The sequence below is a fragment of the Ochotona curzoniae genome, unplaced genomic scaffold (genome assembly GCF_017591425.1).
Source record: "Ochotona curzoniae isolate NIBS_2020 unplaced genomic scaffold, NIBS_Ocur_1.0 contig_46, whole genome shotgun sequence".
NCBI classification, from domain to species: domain Eukaryota; kingdom Metazoa; phylum Chordata; class Mammalia; order Lagomorpha; family Ochotonidae; genus Ochotona; species Ochotona curzoniae.
The window spans coordinates 7021453-7039817 of NW_024466340.1; the positions used below are offsets into that span (position 1 = coordinate 7021453).

The 18365-nt window shown below is 57.7% G+C and overlaps 1 protein-coding gene across 1 annotated transcript in view; it reads left to right on the forward strand.

Moving 5' to 3' along the window:
* DNAH10 (dynein axonemal heavy chain 10) overlaps positions 1-18365 on the forward strand; it is an 85211-nt gene that overhangs the window by 41954 nt on the left and 24892 nt on the right. The window contains exons 39-54 of the mRNA XM_040987127.1: positions 543-701; positions 4068-4203; positions 4794-4916; positions 5907-6041; positions 6216-6432; positions 7514-7633; positions 8538-8683; positions 8864-9016; positions 10214-10474; positions 11424-11596; positions 12427-12520; positions 12710-12877; positions 13150-13338; positions 14454-14625; positions 14851-15054; positions 15562-15642. Of these exons, the coding sequence (XP_040843061.1) occupies positions 543-701; positions 4068-4203; positions 4794-4916; positions 5907-6041; positions 6216-6432; positions 7514-7633; positions 8538-8683; positions 8864-9016; positions 10214-10474; positions 11424-11596; positions 12427-12520; positions 12710-12877; positions 13150-13338; positions 14454-14625; positions 14851-15054; positions 15562-15642 (2531 nt within the window). The remainder of the gene's footprint in view (positions 1-542; positions 702-4067; positions 4204-4793; positions 4917-5906; positions 6042-6215; positions 6433-7513; positions 7634-8537; positions 8684-8863; positions 9017-10213; positions 10475-11423; positions 11597-12426; positions 12521-12709; positions 12878-13149; positions 13339-14453; positions 14626-14850; positions 15055-15561; positions 15643-18365) is intronic.

The following is an 18365-nucleotide window of genomic DNA, read 5'->3' on the forward strand; positions in this document are numbered from 1 at the left end:
CGCCTTCCTCTTTGTGACACGGGCTCCCTGGCTCCGAGCAGCCAGGGTCACCCAGTGCTTTGTTGGTAGGTGACACGCTCACTGTCCCCTCCATGTGAGTGTGACATCACACAGAAGGGTCAGGTGTGCCGCACTGGGTTGTGGACTGTGGTTCACGCGAGGTGTGGTTCTGTGTGGGTGTTTGTCCAGGAGTGTTGGAGGAACTGCAGGTATTATAACGTGAGTGTCTGGTTTGCTCCTTGTCTTGCTGTCCCGGGATCTGGAAATGGTCTCCGCTATGCCTTCTTGGGTTGTGCATTTGCACAGGCATGACGCGTGCAGGAATATGTGGTATCTAAGAGAACTAGATGAAGTTCTGTTTCCAGTTTGGAACTCCTTTGTGTTGAGGCTGTGTTCTCGGTTTAAAAAAAAACCCCAAAGCTGGTTCCTCGGCATGTAGAGTACCCAGGGGAGGTTGGTTGGGGTTGCCTTTTCTGGTTTGGACCAGATGCGGAAGCACCAGGTCTGTCTGCGCCGTGACTGACTCCTGTCCCTCGCTCTAGGCTTGGGATCATGACGAAGCTATACATCCTGAACCCCAAAGCCATGAGTGTCATAGAACTCTATGGCATCCTGGACCCCACCACCCGCGACTGGACAGACGGCGTGCTGTCCAGCATCTTCAGGGAGATCAACAGGCCAACGGACAAGAAGGAGCGCAAGTGAGTGTGGCAGCGAGGGGTGGTCAGTGTCCAGGCTGGGTCAGGGCCGGGGAGGGGGCCGGGGCGTAGCGTGGCTTCGTGCTGCGGCTCCAGCAGGCTGGCCAGATCTCAGATGTTCCAGCTCCATCTCGTGCTTCCTGTTCATGGTCTCCATTGGACCTCTTGATGGGATGTTTCTGGGGCTGTGTCCAGGTTACCATGGAGCACACGGAGGCCCAGGGAGGGAATGTGCCTCTCGTGAGCCCAGGGACGGGAGCCGGGCTGGGGTCTGTCCCCACACCACACAGCAAGGTGGCAGAGCGTTGCGGAAGGTGCCGGAACAGCTGTCTGAGCCCTGCTTTCTTTGACAGATGTGGCAGTGGTGCCTGGCATCCTGTCCACACGCTGTGGTGAGGGTCTGTGAGATTGAGTGTCGGCGTTCTCTCATTTCTAGAAGTTGCTCCAGATTTCCTTAGGGTCTTGATGTTCTGGAAGGTTCTGGACGGGCTGTGTGTGAGAGTGGTCTCTGTGGGCGATTGTCGGAAGCTTGTCACCCAATTCTAGCAGGCTGTGCAGCTCTGGCCAGAGGCGCCTGGTGCCTGTTGGCTCGCTGCCGGGGGCATCGGTGCTGCTCCTCAGACCCACATGCCATTTCCCCCTTTGTAGTTGACGTGTTGTGTGTGGGGACGTCCCACGGCTGTGTACACGCCCCAGCCCTCGGCCGGCAGGTCGGGCATCTCTCTGTGGTCCAGACTGAGGATCCCCTGTCTGAGAACACAAACCCCAAACATCCCGCCAGTTAGAACTTGCTGAAGATCTCGGGACGGCACAGGTGGGAAGCTGTACCCTTAGGCAAGTTTGCATCATGGCAGAATCTTGAAGAATATTGCATGAAACACCCTTCAGCCGCCCGTGTGTAGATGGTGGATGCGAAATACTCATGTCATATCTAGGCCTGGTTTCTGTTCCCCAAGGCAACTCATTGCACGCACAGTATTCATGAAATCACAAGGAACAAATCCAGAGTCAGAAGCACTTGTGGTCCCAAGCACTTCGGGGGTCCTGCAGCTGCAGGTTGACCCCAAGCTTCCCACAGCTCGGGGAAATGGGGCTTCTGCTAGGACAGGCCAGGTCGGCCCACGACCGCTTCTCAGCTGGCCCATGGAAGCATCCATTCCACTGCCTGGTTCCTGAAGTCAATCTCCGAGCCTGGGTTATGCGGGAGACCCTAGCTGGAATGCCAGGACCCAGTGCAAGCTCCGGTTTGGGTGTCATGTCGGCCGTTGACCCTCAAGTGACTCAGCAGAACCAAGCCAATGTGGCACGCTGCTGACAGGGCCTAGGCGAGTTCTTTGGGTGAGTTTATTCTTGTAATCCTGTCTGCTTGAAATGGCTTGAAAATGAAAAAGAACACTGGAAGAAAATAAACACCATGTTGATGCTCCTGCAAAAACAAAAACACAACTGTGTATGTGAGCGTGCCCATCAGCGTCCAGCCGCGGCCTGGGAGATGGGCCTCACCGCCGTCACCCGTCATGGCTAGCAAGCCGGAGGGTCCTGCAGCTGGCCGCCCTGGAGCCACAGGGGCCTGGCTGCCAGCCCACACAGTGAGTTACTGGCGTTTGTCACTGGCTGGCAGGTGGCATCGCTGAGGGAGATAAGGCAGGTGGAAGAGGGCAGAGGGCATGCAGCGAGTCACCGAGAACCACCCAGGTTTGTTCTTGTACAGCTGCACAGGCTGGAAGTCTCCAGGTGAGGTGTGGGCTGGTCTGTGCACCCTCTGAGGGGCCCAGGGAGAACAGTCCTCTCTTTGTCCAGCCCCTGGTGCTCTGTGACCTTCCCTGGCTCGTGGCTGTGCTGCCCCAGCCCCTGGTGCTCTGTGACCTTCCCTGGCTCGTGGCTGTGCTGCCCCAGCCCCTGGTGCTCTGTGACCTTCCCTGGCTCGTGGCTGTGCTGCCCCAGCCCCTGGTGCTCTGTGACCTTCCCTGGCTCATGGCTGTGCTGCCCCAGCCCCTGGTGCTCTGTGACCTTCCCTGGCTCATGGCTGTGCTGCCCCAGCCCCTGGTGCTCTGTGACCTTCCCTGGCTCATGGCTGTGCTGCCCCAGCCCCTGGTGCTCTGTGACCTTCCCTGGCTCATGGCTGTGCTGCCCCAGCCCCTGGTGCTCTGTGACCTTCCCTGGCTCGTGGCTGTGCTGCCCCAGCCCCTGGTGGCTCCGTGGCCTTCCCTGGCTCGTGGCTGTGCTTTACCAGCCCCTGGTGGCTCCGTGGCCTTCCCTGGCTCGTGGCTGTGCTGCCCCAGCCCCTGGTGACTCCGTGGCCTTCCCTGGCTCGTGGCTGTGCTTTACCAGCCCCTGGTGGCTCCGTGGCCTTCCCTGGCTCGTGGCTGTGCTGCCCCAGCCCCTGGTGGCTCCGTGGCCTTCCCTGGCTCATGGCTGTGCTTTACCAGCCCCTGGTGGCTCCATGGCCTTCCCTGGCTCGTGGCTGTGCTGCCCCAGTCCTGCCCATGTCTTTGTGTGTCTGAGCCCACTGCGTGTCTCAGAACTCCCTGTGCTTTGCTCTTAGAAGGACATCTGTTACTGGGTTGGGCCCACCTGGGAACCCTGGAATGAGCTCTTGAGACCTTGAACTTTCATTTGCAGATACCTCTTCCTCCCATAAGGCCACAGTCACAGCTCCCGGGGGTTTGGCAAGAGGACCCCACTACCCACTCCATGTTGGTGTGTGAAATAGTCCCCTTTTAACTCTGCCATAAGAAAACGAGGGGTTATAACCAATGATCAGTAACAGTCGATTCTCAACCTCAGGTGGCAGGTGGGGCCAGCTCTGTAGTACAGCGGGTTAGGGCGACCCCTGGAGCCCCAGCATCTCCTGTGGGCACCAGCTCATATCCTGGCTGCTCCACTTCTGATCCGGCTCCCTGCTGATGGCCTGGGAAAGCAGAGAAGATGGCCACTGCCACCCGTGTGGGAGATCTGGAAGAAGCTCCTGGCCCAGCCTTGAATGTTGTGGAGGGAACCAGCACGTGGAAGATGCGTCTCTCCCTCTCCCTTTCCTCCTGTGACTCTGCCTTTGACAGAAATCTTTAAACAGAGAAGGCGACAGTCAACGGGATGTCATGACTTTAGCCTCTGTGGGCAGCAGGTGGTCAGCGTTGGCAGCATGTTGCCCTGTGGGAATGTGTGAGCCATTCCATAAGGAAACGAGCGAGCCACAACTTTGGAAAGGGAGAGATCAGGCTGTTTGTGTGAAGTTGTTGATTCACCAGTCTTAGTGCTGAGCTCGGCGTTGATGTGTCTGGATCGGCGGACTCACGGGAGGCCAGCTGATGCCGAGGCTGGGCCGGGAAGCCCTCGGAGCCCACGCTTCCCTCCCTGTGCTCACCGCAGGTATATTCTGTTTGACGGAGATGTGGATGCCCTGTGGGTGGAGAACATGAACTCCGTGATGGATGACAACAAGCTGTTGACGCTGGCGAACGGGGAGCGCATCCGGCTCCAGGCACACTGTGCTCTGCTCTTCGAGGTGAGTGGCTACGTTTCTCACCTCCTTCTTCGGTTCTGCTTTCCTGCAGTCTCTTCTCGAAGACCCACCGTGTCCTGCGTGCCTGTGGTTCTGAGACTTGCTCGCTTCTCAGTGTTTCCTCACTTAGCCTGTTAAATTTGGCAGTGCGTGAAGTTTTGTGCGTTGAGTGATTTGATAGGCCGGGGCTTTCTGGGAAGAGAGAGGTGTTTGTCACTGTTGCAGGTTGTCCTGTGTGCTCACGGGGTTTACCCTTGCCGAAGTGGAGCTTGTTGCTGGGTGTTGGGGCTCAAACAACTCAGCTGCTTTTGTCAGATAGCCTATAATGTTTTCATTTCTCAATAGTAGGACAAAATATAAAAAGTGTAATTTTTCCATCACAAGCTAAGGCTTCATTGAAAAATTTTTGCAAGAGCAAAATTATTTGAAGTGGAGCAGCTAGGACTAGAACCAGTGCTCCTATGGGATGCTGGCACTGCATGGCAGAGGGTTAACCTGTTGAGCCACTACGCCAGCCCCATGGCTTGGGTTTTCAGAGTCTGAAGCAAGGAGTCCAGTCTCTCCCTTGTGAGTGGTGGTCTTGCTATCTCCAGGTTGGAGATCTGCAGTATGCCTCTCCTGCAACCGTGTCTCGATGTGGGATGGTCTATGTGGACCCCAAAAACCTGAAGTATCAACCGTACTGGAAAAAATGGGTCAACCAGATCCAAAACAAGGTGAGAGCGTTTCTGATGTGAATGTGATGGGGGAGTGACGGGGGCCTGGCCCGCGAGCATGGCCTGCATGCGTTACTGAGCACAGACGAGTGGATGTGCTGCCAACATGCATGCTGGGTTGCAGGTGACTCGCAGCTGGCGGGTCGGCAGTTGTTCTGGTGGTCCATCCCGGGAGCTGACAAGCTTGCCCTGTGATGAGCTGGATGGTAACTGTGGCCAGTCTCCAGGGCTGTGTGGTTTCTTTGGCAACCACTCAGCTTTCCCATCGTGGTGTGGAGGCAGCCAGGGCCATGTCTGCACAAGCCGAGATGGCTGTGTGCCTGCTAGACTCTGCGGGAGTAGTTGGACGGCCGAGTAGCCAAGAGGTGTGTCGCCGAATGAGCCTGTGTGTGAAGGACCAGGCTTGCCAGACCATTGAGATCTAGCAGTTTCTGACCTTGGACTCTAGCATGTGGCACAGGGCTCCTTGGATGGGGCAGTAATGGCTGTGACAGGTGAGTGTGGCTGGTGGTGCAACCACTTCAGGGTTTCTGTGAGAGCCTTATCAAAAAGGGTTTTGATAATGACCTAGCTGTGTCCCTAGAAGGAATCCTGGGCTAGTGGGGAGCTGGAAACGGGGACAGAATGACCCCAGGAAAGAGATGAGCAGGCAGTGAGGAGGGGCTGGTGGGCAGGAGGGAGGGATGCCTCCAGACCTGTGCGACCCTAGTGGGGACAGGCACCTTTCATGGCTGTCCACACTTCGCCCTGACCGTGTTCTTGCCCTTTCTGTCCAGTGGGACGTGTTTGCCTTCCTGCTCCACGCCCTCCCTGTCTGCCTGCTCTCCATGGCATTGGAATGTTATAGAGGACCAACCCCCTTACCCACGGGAAACACTGCCAGCTGCAACCTCGGATGCCACCAGGAGTGGCTTCCTGGGTGGTGGTGGCGGTGGTGGGGGTGGGAGGGGAGCCCCGTCAGATGTGCTGCGGGGTGCTGTTGTCCCCCAGGTGGAGCAAAGTGACCTGGAGCGACTGTTTGACAAGTATGTGCCCTACCTCATCAACGTCATCGTGGAGGGCGTCGTGGATGGGCGGCAGGGGGAGAAGCTGAAGACCATCGTCCCCCAGACCGACCTCAACATGGTGTGCAGCCCTCGTAGCCCTCGGTGGCCCCAGTGGGCTGCACCCCTGTGTGCATGTGTGTGGGTTGCAGGGCAGCTCCCGTCATCCGGGCTCCTGGCTCCCAGCATCTGGGCTGGAGCTGACGCTATGCAAGTGCGCTCTGTGGGCTGACACACCTGTCTTCCTGGGCACCAGGTGACACAGCTGACCAAGATGCTGGACGCTCTACTTGAAGGCGAGGTGGAGGACCCTGACGTGCTGGAGTGCCACTTCCTGGAAGCCCTCTACTGCTCGCTGGGTGCCTCCCTGCTTGAGGACGGCCGCAGCAGATTCGACGAGTGTATCAAGCGCATCGCCTCTCTGCCCACTGCCGACACCGAGGGGGTGTGGGCCCAGCCCGGGGAGCTGCCAGGTGTGGACTGCAGGGACCTGGGGACCTGCACACGCTGACTTGTCACCTGGCTGGTCACTCCTCTTCTTTCTAATGGTTATTTAATTATTTTCATTTGATTTGTAAGGCAGAGAGTGGGATCTTGCATTTGCTGGCTCACTTCCCCTAGTGCCTGCAACTGCTGGGCCGGGCTGAGCTGGGCTGAGCTGGGCTGAGCTGGGCTGGGCTGGGCTGAGCTGGGCTGAGCTGGGCTGGGCTGAGCTGGGCTGAGCTGGGCTGAGCTGGGCTGGGCTGGGCTGGCCTGGCCTGGCCTGGCCTGGCCTGGCCTGGCCTGGCCTGGGCTGCAGCTGGACTGGGCTGGGCTGGGCTGGGCTGAGCTGGGCTGGGCTGGGCTGGGCTGGGCTGGGCTGGCCTGGCCTGGCCTGGCCTGGCCTGGCCTGGCCTGGCCTGGCCTGGGCTGCAGCTGGGTTATGCTGAGCTGGGCTGGGATGGGCTGAGCTGGGCTGAGCTGGGCTGAGCTGGGCTGAGCCGGGCTGAGCTGAGCTGGGCTGGGCTGGGCTGGCCTGGGCTGCAGCTGGGTTATGCTGGGCTGGGCTGGGCTGGGCTGGGCTGGCCTGGGCTGGGCTGAGCTGGGCTGTAGCTCCATTGGGTCCTTCTCCTCTCTGTCTGCACACATCTTTGGACAGAAGACGTGACAGCTGCCACTTAGGACCTCCTCCTACTGCAGCTCTAGCAGCCTCAGCTGATGATTGGTTCCTTGCCATGGGACACACCCTGGAGGGCATTGTGTCCATGTGCCCCATGTCCCCCACCCGAGGCTGCTTGCTCCCTCAGTTCCATCCCCCGCAGCAGGCTCACCTTTCTGGCCCAGATGCATGGCTGGTCCCGTCACCCAGTGAAGGGTCAAGGCCATTGGTTGTCCTGTTCTGCAAAGCATGAACATCTGCTGAGGGTCTTCAGGCTGGGGACATCTTCCTAGTCCTCCCTGCTGCCCGCCTGGCCCACAAGGCCCTTGCATGGCCTCCTTCCCAAGGATCAGGTCAGGACACAGTCTGTGGTTCTGTGTCCCCAAGGGAAGTGGACAGATCATTGCCCTCCACAGGTCACCTTCCGACCTTGTACGACTTCCACTTTGACCCCAAGCGCAACCAGTGGATCCCATGGAGTAAACTGGTCCCTGAGTACATTCACTCTCCAGAGAGGAAGTTTATCGACATCCTGGGTGAGTGGGGTGTGGACGGATCCAGTGGGTGACCTACGCTTGGTCACAGGAATGAGGAGACAAGCAGAAACTTAGCAGGTGCATGGGTAGGGAGTGGGGTGGGGAGTGGCGTTCTCCATAGTTTTAGGCGCTTCTGGGTCTCTGGGATGGTTATTGCACAAAGAGGTAAGCCAGGGCTGCCCTCACCTCTCCTGTCAGTCAGGAAATCCAGGCACACAGGTGCGTGTGTGACAGGCAGTGGTTGTCACGTGTCTCAGACTTATCAAATGAAATCTTTAAAAAGTTCACTTTTAAAAGATTCACTTTTAAAACCTTTAAAATATTCACTTTTTTAATCAATGAGAGAGAGGGAGGAATCAGTCAGTCTTCTCTCCATTGATTCATTCCCCAACTGGCTACAACAGCTGGATCTGGGCCAGGCTAAAGCCAGGAGTCAGGGCTGCCCTCCGAGTCCCCCAGCGGGCTGCCATCCACTGCCTTCCCCAGAGCAGTAACAGGGAGCTGGGGAGACTTGAGAAGACTTCGGAATGCTGTCGTTACAAGAGGAAGTTTATCATGCTGTACCACAAGGCCAACCACCAAGTCACCCTTTTGAAGTGGCGGTGGTGTAGGAGCGGGCGTTCTCGTTGAGGAAGCTGCAACTTGTAAAGCTGGGAGAAGTCACAGCATGTGATAGCTTTGAGGAAGAGAGCTGTGCTCCTGGGTGTGCTGTCCAGGCCCTAGGCCAGCCTTAGCTGGTGCCTGTCATGGGGTTCCTGCGACTCCGGCACCCCTGATCTGGCCGGTACTTGTCATGGGGTTCCTGGGACTTCAGCACCCCTTGTCTGGCTGGTACCTGTCATGGGGTCCCTGGGACTCAGGTTGCTCCTCACCCCCCACCCCCGGTTCTGCTGCTTCTCTTCAGTTCACACAGTGGACACGACACGCAGCACCTGGGTGCTGGAGCAGATGGTGAGGACCAAGCAGCCGGTCCTCCTGGTGGGAGAGTCAGGCACTTCCAAGACGGCCACCACGCAGAACTTCCTCAAAAACCTGAATGAGGAGGCCAACGTGAGTCACCGCCTGCCAAGGGTGGAGTGCCTGGTTTGAGCATCAGGGATCTTGGGTCCCAGGTCACAGACTCCGCAATCAGGACAGGCCCGGTGTGGCAGGGACCCAGGGTCTGCACAGTGCATGGTAACGCGGGGAACCAGGAAGAGGCCTGAGTTGTGACTTCTCTTTCTGTCTCAGATTGTGTTGATCGTCAACTTCTCCTCGCGTACCACGTCCATGGACATCCAGAGGAACTTGGAAGCGAGCGTGGAGAAGCGAACCAAAGACACGTATGGGCCGCCCATGGGGAAGCGCCTGCTGGTGTTCATGGACGACATGAACATGCCCAAGGTGCCTGGCAGCGGGGGCTGCAGGAGGGCCAGAGGAGGGCAGCCGGGGCACATGGAACATTCTGGGCTGTTAGCCTGCACAGCCACCGCTGAGCTTCCTTAAGGGGGACAGTGATGGGCATGCACTGGAGCCCGAGCTTGGGAGTGGGCAGGTTTCCTTAATGTACCACAGTTTACATCTGTGTCCTTTGGCAGAAACATGGTTTGTGTGCCACACCAGAACTCACATCCATCCACCCATATACCTCTCCATATATTGATCATTAATTCTGCTGTTTTTCCATTCATGTTTGTCCACTCACTCATCCATACATGTGTTCCTATATTTATCCACTTCTGTTTACCTATGGACCCGCCAATTTGCTTATTTATTTGCCTGCTTATCTGTCTGTGCATGCAGTTATTCCTCTGTACTTGGTCATGCATCTGCTTATCATCCACCCACCTTCCATCAGTCCACCCACCCACCTACCCCTCCACCCATCCATTCATCCATCACCCCATCTACCCAGCCACCCATCCATTCATCCATCCACCCCTCCACCCATCCATTCATCCATCCACCCAACCACCCATCCACTAACCCACCCATCCACCCACCCACCTACCCACCCCACCATTCATCTATCCATCCATCCATTTGTCCATCCATCCAACCACCCATCTACCAACCCACCCATCCACCCATCCACCCATCCCATCCACTCTACCATTCACCTACCCACCTGCCCTTCCATTCATCCATCTATATACCTCATCCATCCATTCACTCACCTAGCCCCCATTCATCCACTCATCCGTCCATCTACCCATCCAGACATCTATCTCATTCATCCATCACCCATCCATCCACCCATTTCTCCCACCCTATCCCTCCATCCATGATCCATCCGTCTGCCATAACCCATCCCTCCATCCACCCATCCAATTAATTGTCCTTACTGAGCACCTCCTATAGGACCAGGGCTATGTCATGTACAAAATCTATGTAGTTCCTACTCTCGAGACATGGGGAGACTTTAAACACTCCACATAACTGAATGAGTTGTGGGCTGGGAGAAGCTCTGGGACCAAGACCAGGGTGTGCTGAAGTTAAGGGGAGAGCTGAGCTGGGTGTACAGATGTTTGGGCGCTCAGGGAAAGCCCCTCTGTGTGCTGCCTGGTGATACAGTTCTCTTTCTGTAAAAACAACATCCAGGTGGATGAATATGGCACGCAGCAGCCAATTGCCTTGCTGAAGCTGCTGCTGGAGAAAGGCTACTTGTACGACAGGGGGAAGGAACTGAACTGCAAGAACATCCGTGACCTTGGCTTCATCGCGGCCATGGGCAAAGCCGGAGGAGGCCGCAACGAAGTGGACCCGAGGTTCATCTCGCTGTTCAGCGTCTTCAATGTTCCATTCCCTTCAGAGGAATCCTTGCACCTCATATACTCTTCCATCCTACAAGGCCACACCTCGGTAACTTGGATGTCAGTTACAGCCAAGCTGGGAGGGAAGTGTTATGGGGTGTGGGCAACCTGCCGGAAGCCAGCCACATGCAGGCAGAGCAGGTGCACCAGGCCCTGGGCTATGTAGTTAGTTTTCTCCTCAAAGCAGAAGGAATGGTATAGCTCATCTGTATACCAACACAGTTGTAAACTACAACTCTGGCTTACTATGATGGAAGGAGGGGCCCTCCATGGCAAAGCCACCTGCAGCCTGCAGTCGAGTGTGGCCCTGGGCTTTGTGTCCCATGTGGAGTCACAGCAGGAAGCCTGAGGGGCCTGGGTTCTGCAGCTGGCCCCTTTCTGCTAGCTGAGACCCTCAGGCTCTCTTGTGTCCTGGTCTCACCTGGAGAGGGACATGGTGATGGTGCCGGCTGCTGCAGGTTTTGGGCAGATGGAAGGATGCAAGCAGCAGGTACTCCTCAGATGCTGCTTCTTGCTCTAATCGGTGTGGTGTGCCGTGTCCCTGCAAATGCCCCCCATTCATCTGGACCACAGACATCTGCTCCTGACACTTCCTACTAAACACACTCTCCAACATTCAGGTCCTTGGGCCTCTACGCTCAAGTGGGAGACCCAGGAGAAGCTCCTGGCTTTGGCCTCTACGCTCAAGTGGCAGACCCGGGAGAAGCTCCTGGCTTTGGGCTCTACGCTCAAGTGGGAGACCCGGGAGAAGCTCATGGCTTTGGCCTGGCCCAGCCTGGCCTTTGCAGCCGTTTGGGAAGGGAATCAGTGGGTGGAACATCTGTCTCTGTCTCCCTCCTTCTCTCTGGCATTCCTGCCTCAGTGTCACGTGCTTGAGGGTGACCCATCCTGTCGTGTGTGTCAGCCATTCATGGCTTTGTTGTGCCTGCATCATGTTCTGCCTTGCTCGTTTATCCACTCGTCGGTTGGTGACGGGCTGGGGCGTCTTCCTCTTGTAGACGTTCCATGAGAGCATCACAGCCGTGAGTGGCCTGCTGACGTCCTGCACCCTGGTGCTGTACAAAAACATCGTCCAGGACCTGCCGCCCACCCCTTCCAAGTTCCACTACATCTTCAACCTCCGAGACCTCTCGCGGGTTTTCAATGGGCTTGTCCTCACCAACCCAGAGCGGTGAGTCTGGGCCTCTCTGCTGCCATGGTCCTGTGGACGTGGAAACCACCTGTTATTGTTCCCAGGCAGAGGACTGTGACTCTCTGTGACTCAGGGCATGGCTGGATGCGTTCCCTGATGCCTTTCTGAGCCCTTGGGGGGATGACTGGTGGCGCCAATGACAGCCACAGTCAGGACAGGTGGACAGGTGTCTGTGGTGTTCCCGGGGTAGGGCCAGCTGCTCGCCTCTGGAGGTTGGTGTTGGTGACCAGCTGCTTCCACCTTGCGTGTCTTCAAGGGAGGACAGCCAAGTGTAGGGCTGGAATTCTTGTCACTAAACTGAGTGGGTATGTGTATCATTGAGGCCGATCTGCAAGCATCCTCTAGTTGCGACTACATAACACTGAAGTGCGGATTGAGGACTCTCGGGTACCTACTCTGCTCTGGGGCCTGCAGCGGCAGCCCTGGGCAGGATAGCTACAGGGTTTGGGCAAGGGTTGGGAGAGTGAAGGAGAGAGAGAGACACCTCTCGGCAGAAACCACGAAAAGTTCTGAAACTGGGCCAGAGTTGGTTGCCAGGAAAAGGAGTTCCTGGGGCCCGTGTGCTGATTGTAAATGCAAGCGAGTTAGGGGCTGGGGGCGCGTGGGTGTCAGGAGCTGATTTGAGCTCTCTAGTGCTGCTTTTTGGGGGTGATGTTCCTGATCACCCCATGGGAGGGGGAGTTGCGCGCATGGGACTCAGTCAAGGCCCCTGTGGGCTGTTGGATCTGTCGCAGAGTGCCAGGGGGCGGGGCCAGTGAGGTGGCCCCCTGCACATGCCCCCAAGGTGACCGTGGCCTCTCTTGGCACAGGTTCCAGACAGTGGGGCAGATGGTGCGTGTCTGGAGGAATGAATGTCTGAGAGTCTTCCATGACCGGCTCATCAACGAGACAGACAAGATGCTGGTCAGTGCTGGGCTCTGGGCCCATGGAGGGGACCGGGCGGCACCATGCCCAACCCCATGGCATGCTGGACAGACCCTGACGGGGGCGGGGTCGCGCTGAGCCACACTGCCCTTAGTGGTGGGGGGCTTTGCTAAGAGGGCAGTACGTGTTGTGGGGTGTATTGGGGTTCACAGGGGTTTGCGTTTAAAGGTACAGGAGCACGTGGGCAGCTTGGTGGCCACGCACTTCGGGAATGACGCGGAGATGGTGATGCGGGACCCCATCCTGTTCGGAGACTTCCGCTCGGCCCTCCAGGAGGAGGAGACGCGTGTCTATGAGGACATCCAGGACTACGAGGCGGCCAAGGCCCTGTTCCAGGTGTTCACGGGCGCCCATCCCAGCCTGTCTCCCGCCCCAGTGACAGCCCCCGGAAGTCACCTTGCTCATTCCTGGGGGGCTCCAACCACCTGCTGGACTCCTTTATCGGCCCCTGTCAGATCTGCGAGCCGAGCCCCATCATCTGTCTTACTCGGGACCCCTGCGCTTGAGTCCCAGACGCTGGCATCGGGGGTCGCACCGTGGGCTGCAGGGCCCTCGCGGGGCGACCGCTGGGCCGAGCACCTGCCCCTCTGCTCCCTGTGCCGACACAGGAGATTCTGGAGGAATACAACGAGAGCAACACCAAGATGAACCTGGTGCTCTTTGATGACGCCCTGGAGCACCTGACCCGCGTGCACCGCATCATCCGCATGGACCGCGGCCACGCCCTGCTGGTGGGCGTCGGCGGCTCTGGGAAGCAGTCTCTGGCCAGGCTGGCCGCCTTCACTGCTGGCTGCGAGGTGGGTATCGGCTTCCTGCGTGCTCTGGGGCTTTGGAGAATCTGACTTTTCATCTGAGTACCTCACACACCTGCCTGCAGCCTGTCCCAGCACCGTGAGCTTCCCACCTGCCCCCGCCCGACGCTGGGACGGCCCCCTCCCTTTGAGGCTGGGCCCATCCCCCGCTTCCTTCCCACCTTCCCTCCCTTACCTCATTCTCACAACAGGGACTGCTCCCCCGTCTCTTCTTCTTTTATTAAGACAGAGAGAGGAGGGAGAGTGTCTTTCACCCGCTGATGCATTCCCCAAATGGCCACGATAGCCGGTTCTGGGCCAGGCCGGGAGCCAGGAGCCAGGAGCTCCGTCTGGGTCTCCCACAGGCACTTGGGGCGCCTTCTCCTGCTTTCCCATGTGTTAGAGGGGGCCAGATGGCAAGCAGGGCAGCCAGGACTTGAACTGGCACCTGTATGGGATGTGGTGTTGCGGGGAGCCGCTCAGCCTACTGTGCCCCATGTCAGCTCCTCCATCCCTTTGACCTTCCTGTGCCCTCAAACGCCCACCTGGACAGAGCTGTGCCCCTGCCCCATGGCTCCCACCTCGTGAGCGCGCAGGCTGAGCGCATGTCCTGCTCCGGTGGAAGCAGCCGGGGACTCTGCGTCCTGAGCTGGTCACTTGGCATCTTGTGAAATTAGCCTAAGGGGTCAGGGCATGTTGGTTCCTTCTCTCCTAGCTGGGCCTCATTTTTAATTAATTAGCTAGATCACTCAATTACTTAATTAGATCATTTTATTTGAAAGGCAAAGGGACAGAGAGCTCTTCCATCTACTGCTTGACTCCCTAAATACCCGCAACAGGTGGGTAGGCCAGGCTGAGATCAGGAGATCAGAATTCAATCCAGGTCCCCCGTGGGGGTGGCAGGGATCCAGCTGCCACCTGCTGCCTTCCAGGGTGCTCAGGAACAGATCAGAAATGGAGGGGTGGGGAGTTGATCCAGGCACCCTGAGTGGGATATGGGCATCCCACGTGGTGCCCCCAGTGCCGCGCCAAATGCTGGCCCCGGGTGCCGCCTCTGTCTCCTCGCCTCCCCCGGCTGCTCGTGCTGGCCGGCCACTCCTGACCTGGCCCTCTGTCCGCAGGTGTTTGAGATCCTGCTCAGCCGTGGCTATTCCGAGAACAATTTCCGGGAGGATCTAAAGAACCTTTACTTGAAGCTGGGTGTTGAGAACAAAACGATGATCTTTCTGTTCACGGACGCCCACGTGGCCGAAGAGGGCTTCCTGGAACTCATCAACAACATGCTGACCTCAGGTAGGGCTGAGGTCGAGGCCAAGGCCGTCCTTCAGACGGGTGTCCCAGCTGTCCCCTGGCCGGAGCCCTCCGCAGCGGCTCTGCTCGTTTTCATGTTTGCCCACGAGACCCTGGCCGCCGTCCCCGGCTGAGGGGGGGACAGTGACCGTGGGGACAGCTTGGGGCACTGTGGCGGCAGCAGTGGCACGGTGGCCCCAAGGCCCCCACCGTGTCTCTGCTCCCCAGGGATCGTGCCTGCGCTGTTCCAGGAGGAGGAGAAGGAGTCTGTTTTCAGTCAGATCGGACAGGAGGCCGCCCGGTTGGGCTTGGGTCCGGCCAAGGAGTCCCTGTGGCAGTACTTTGTCAGCAAGAGCGCCAACAACCTGCATATAGTGTTGGGCATGTCGCCCGTGGGCGACACCCTGAGGACTCGCTGCAGGAACTTTCCAGGTACCCCGTGCAAGGGGAGCCTGCACTTGGCCCCTCATCTTTGGAAGCAGCAGGGTGCTCACCGTGGGGTCCTGCCTGGCAAGCAGAGCAGGAGGCAGGGCCTGGAGCAGGTGTGGGCCTCACTGCCTGTTCGCTTGGTCCCCACACACTCCGGCCCCCAGGGGCAGGGTCAGCAGGCCCTGAGTAAGGGGCCCTCTGCTCGCTCCCCTTTTAAAAAGTTCCACCTGCTCCCTGGCTCCTGTTTTCTTAGAAGAGAGGCTGCTAGTGGGGGAGGAATGGGTTTTGCCCCTTTTCTCCCCAGGGATGTTTGGCTGAGAGACACTTTTAATTGTCACAACTCTGCAGGGCCTGGCTGTCCCCAGACGTCAGCGCCAAGGCTGGGACACCCTGCTTTCTGTCACTCAGACTCGGGCCTACCCCCACGTGTCTCCTCTGGAGGCCATGGCCAGGTCCTCGGCCCGGCAGGGCACAGAGCAGTCACCCTGTCGTCCTTTCTCTCTCCTCCAGGGCTGGTGAACAATACCGGCATTGACTGGTTCATGCCCTGGCCTTCGCAGGCCCTGCACGCGGTGGCCAAGTCATTTTTGGGTGAGTCACAGTTGCTCCGGGCACTGCATTGCCAGCCTTAACAAGACGATGGGTTTTGTGTATTAACGTTTTTATTTGCTTTTTAAATGTTTGTGAAAGAGAGCAAGCTCCTGTCTGCCGGTTTCCTCTCAGGCGCCCAGGCTGGGCAGGAGCCAGGGGCTCTCGGCTCTCCCACGTGGGCACCAGGGCCACACATGGGAGCTGGGGTAGCAGCTTTTCAGCATGCCCTCAGCTGGAAGCTGAGCCCGAGGCCGGGTGGGACCGGGACTCCGGTAAGGAAGGTGGGGGGCACGAGCAGCACCTTCGCAGCTGCGCCCCCCACCCAGCACCCCCGAAGCGGAGGCTCCCAGGATCCCACCGCTCTGCCCTCGCCGCCGGCCATGGTGCTTGTTTGGTTGTTTTGTTTCCGGTCCTACGGGTGTGAAGCGCTGGCAGCTTGGCCAAAGCCGATCTGAGGCCACGCGCTGTCCCGCTTGCCTGGCCAAGGGAAGCTTGGTTGGTCATGGGGCCCCTTCACCAAGTGGCCGTGGCTGCAGGTCGAGGGGCAGCGCTCAGGGCTGTGCCTGGACCAAGCTGCTGACCATGACCCAGAGGACATCTTGGAGACATTTCCTCCAAGTTCAAACGCTGAGCTTGCTGAGGAAAGCCAGTCAGCGTATCTCTAGGGAAAGTTTTTCTCAGAAAAAGAGCAGCTTTGGGACAGTTGACACGGGGACACTGTGCGGATGGATCCATGGGGACTTCGGTGTTAGATAAGGAACGTTGTCTGTGGACTTTTTGAAAACCCGTCATAGTTTCACTCTTACAAATATCTGCTTATCTATTAAAAAAAGAGTTAAAAAAGTAAAAACATCTTTTAAAATTTTTAAGAAGAAAAGCAAATATCTGCTGATCCTCTGTATGCACGTCTAACGTGCGAGAGGGCCACGCAGTTCCTGGAGCGTGCACAGTGGGCAAAAACCCAGGAGTGGTTGTCAAAAATTTTTTGCACCAATGTAAACTTAACTTTATTTTTAAAGATTTATTTTTATTGGAAAGGCAAATATGCTGAGAAGGAGAAACAGTGAGAAAGATCCTCCACCTGTTGGTTCACTCCTCAAGTGCCCACAACGGCCAAAGCTGAGCTGATCCGAAGCCAGGAGCCAGGAACTGCCTCTGGGTCTCCTGTGTGGGTGCAGGGTGCCAAGGCTTTGGGCCGTCCCCGACTGCTTTCCCAGGCCACAGGCAGGAAGGCGGATGGGAAGTGTGGCAGCCGGGACATGAACTAGCGCCCATTTTGGATGCTGGCACTGTAGGCAGAAGATTAGCCAATCAAGCCGTCATGCCAGGCCCTAAACTTAGCTTTTTAAACAAGGTTTAATTATTTTCAGAGGCAGAATTACAGAGAAGAGAGACACAGAGAGAAAAGTCTTCTAATTCACTCCCCAAACGGCCACAGCAGCCGGTGCTGGGGCAGGCTGAAGCCAGGGGCTTGGGGCTCGATCCCGGTTCCCTGTGTGGGTGGCACGTGGGCCATTTTCCGCTGCTTTCCCAGGCATGCTGCAGGGAGATGGATGGGAAGTGGAGCAGCTGGGTCTTGACCTGGCATTCACGTAGGATGTGAGCGTCATACTGTACCACAAGGTTGGCTCCGAGAAGTGTCTTCCCATGTTCCCACAAGCCCTTGGCGTTGCCCTCGTGGGTGCTGCAGTTCTCGCGTGGACCATGCAGTTCTGGGGTCAGGGCCAGGTGTGGGTTGGGGGCCGGGAGGAGTCGGTTCCGTTCTGACAGTGCCTCTAAGGGTTGCCAGGCTCCTCCTGCTGAACTTGGGCTGGTCAGCGCTGTGGCCAGCGCTTGGCTCTGGGCAGACACAGTGAGTACACGAGCGGGTATGGCGCAGGTCCAGGGACTGTGCTTGGTGCTGGGCTGTTCTTCCTCTGGGATGGAGGTTGCCAGCCTGGCTGGTGATGCACCACTGTCTCTGTGGGCACACTGCTGGCCTCTCCCTCCTGCTGGCGCTTGGACCTGCTGCTGGGCATCAGTATTTCAGCATCACAGATCATGAATGCTGTTTGAATGTGTGACAGCACAGCTGGTTTGTCTGCACCATCATTACATGTCCATGGGATCCCATAGGGCCTACCCACTGCTGCGGAAACTGGCTGGATGAACCCTCCCAGCCCCTGCGGGTACCAGCGCTTGCAACCCCAGTCTGTCCCGCCCGCTGTCTTAGGGGAGAAGGTGGGTCCTCCTGCGGCTGCCAGGAGAATTGGCTTCCTACATGATCAGGGAAGCTTTCAGATCTAGGCTGCAGCCATGAAGAGCCACTCAGACTGGATAGCTACCCCTTCCCTTTCTTTGGGATCAATTTAAAACCAATCATTTGTAGAGACAGACGTTGGGCAGAGTGTCAAGATGTTGCTGGGGATGCCGGCTTGAATCACAGCTCCCTTTGCAGCTCCAGCTCTCTGCTGTGTACCCAGGGAGGCCGCAGGGCAGGACCCCCTCGTCAGGAGGCCACGAGGAGGGGTCCACGGGGTCCAGCTTCAGCCTGGCTTGGCCCTGGCTGTTACAAGTATTTGCAGAATGATCCAGCAGATGGAATATTTGTCTTATCTCTCTCTCTGCCATTCAAGCAAAATAGAAAAATAATGACCATTTTTCTTGTGCTCACACACCAACACACTTCCATTTAGTGTGTGCTAGGTGCACAGGGTGCCCCAGTGGTCCTGTGCACACGTCAC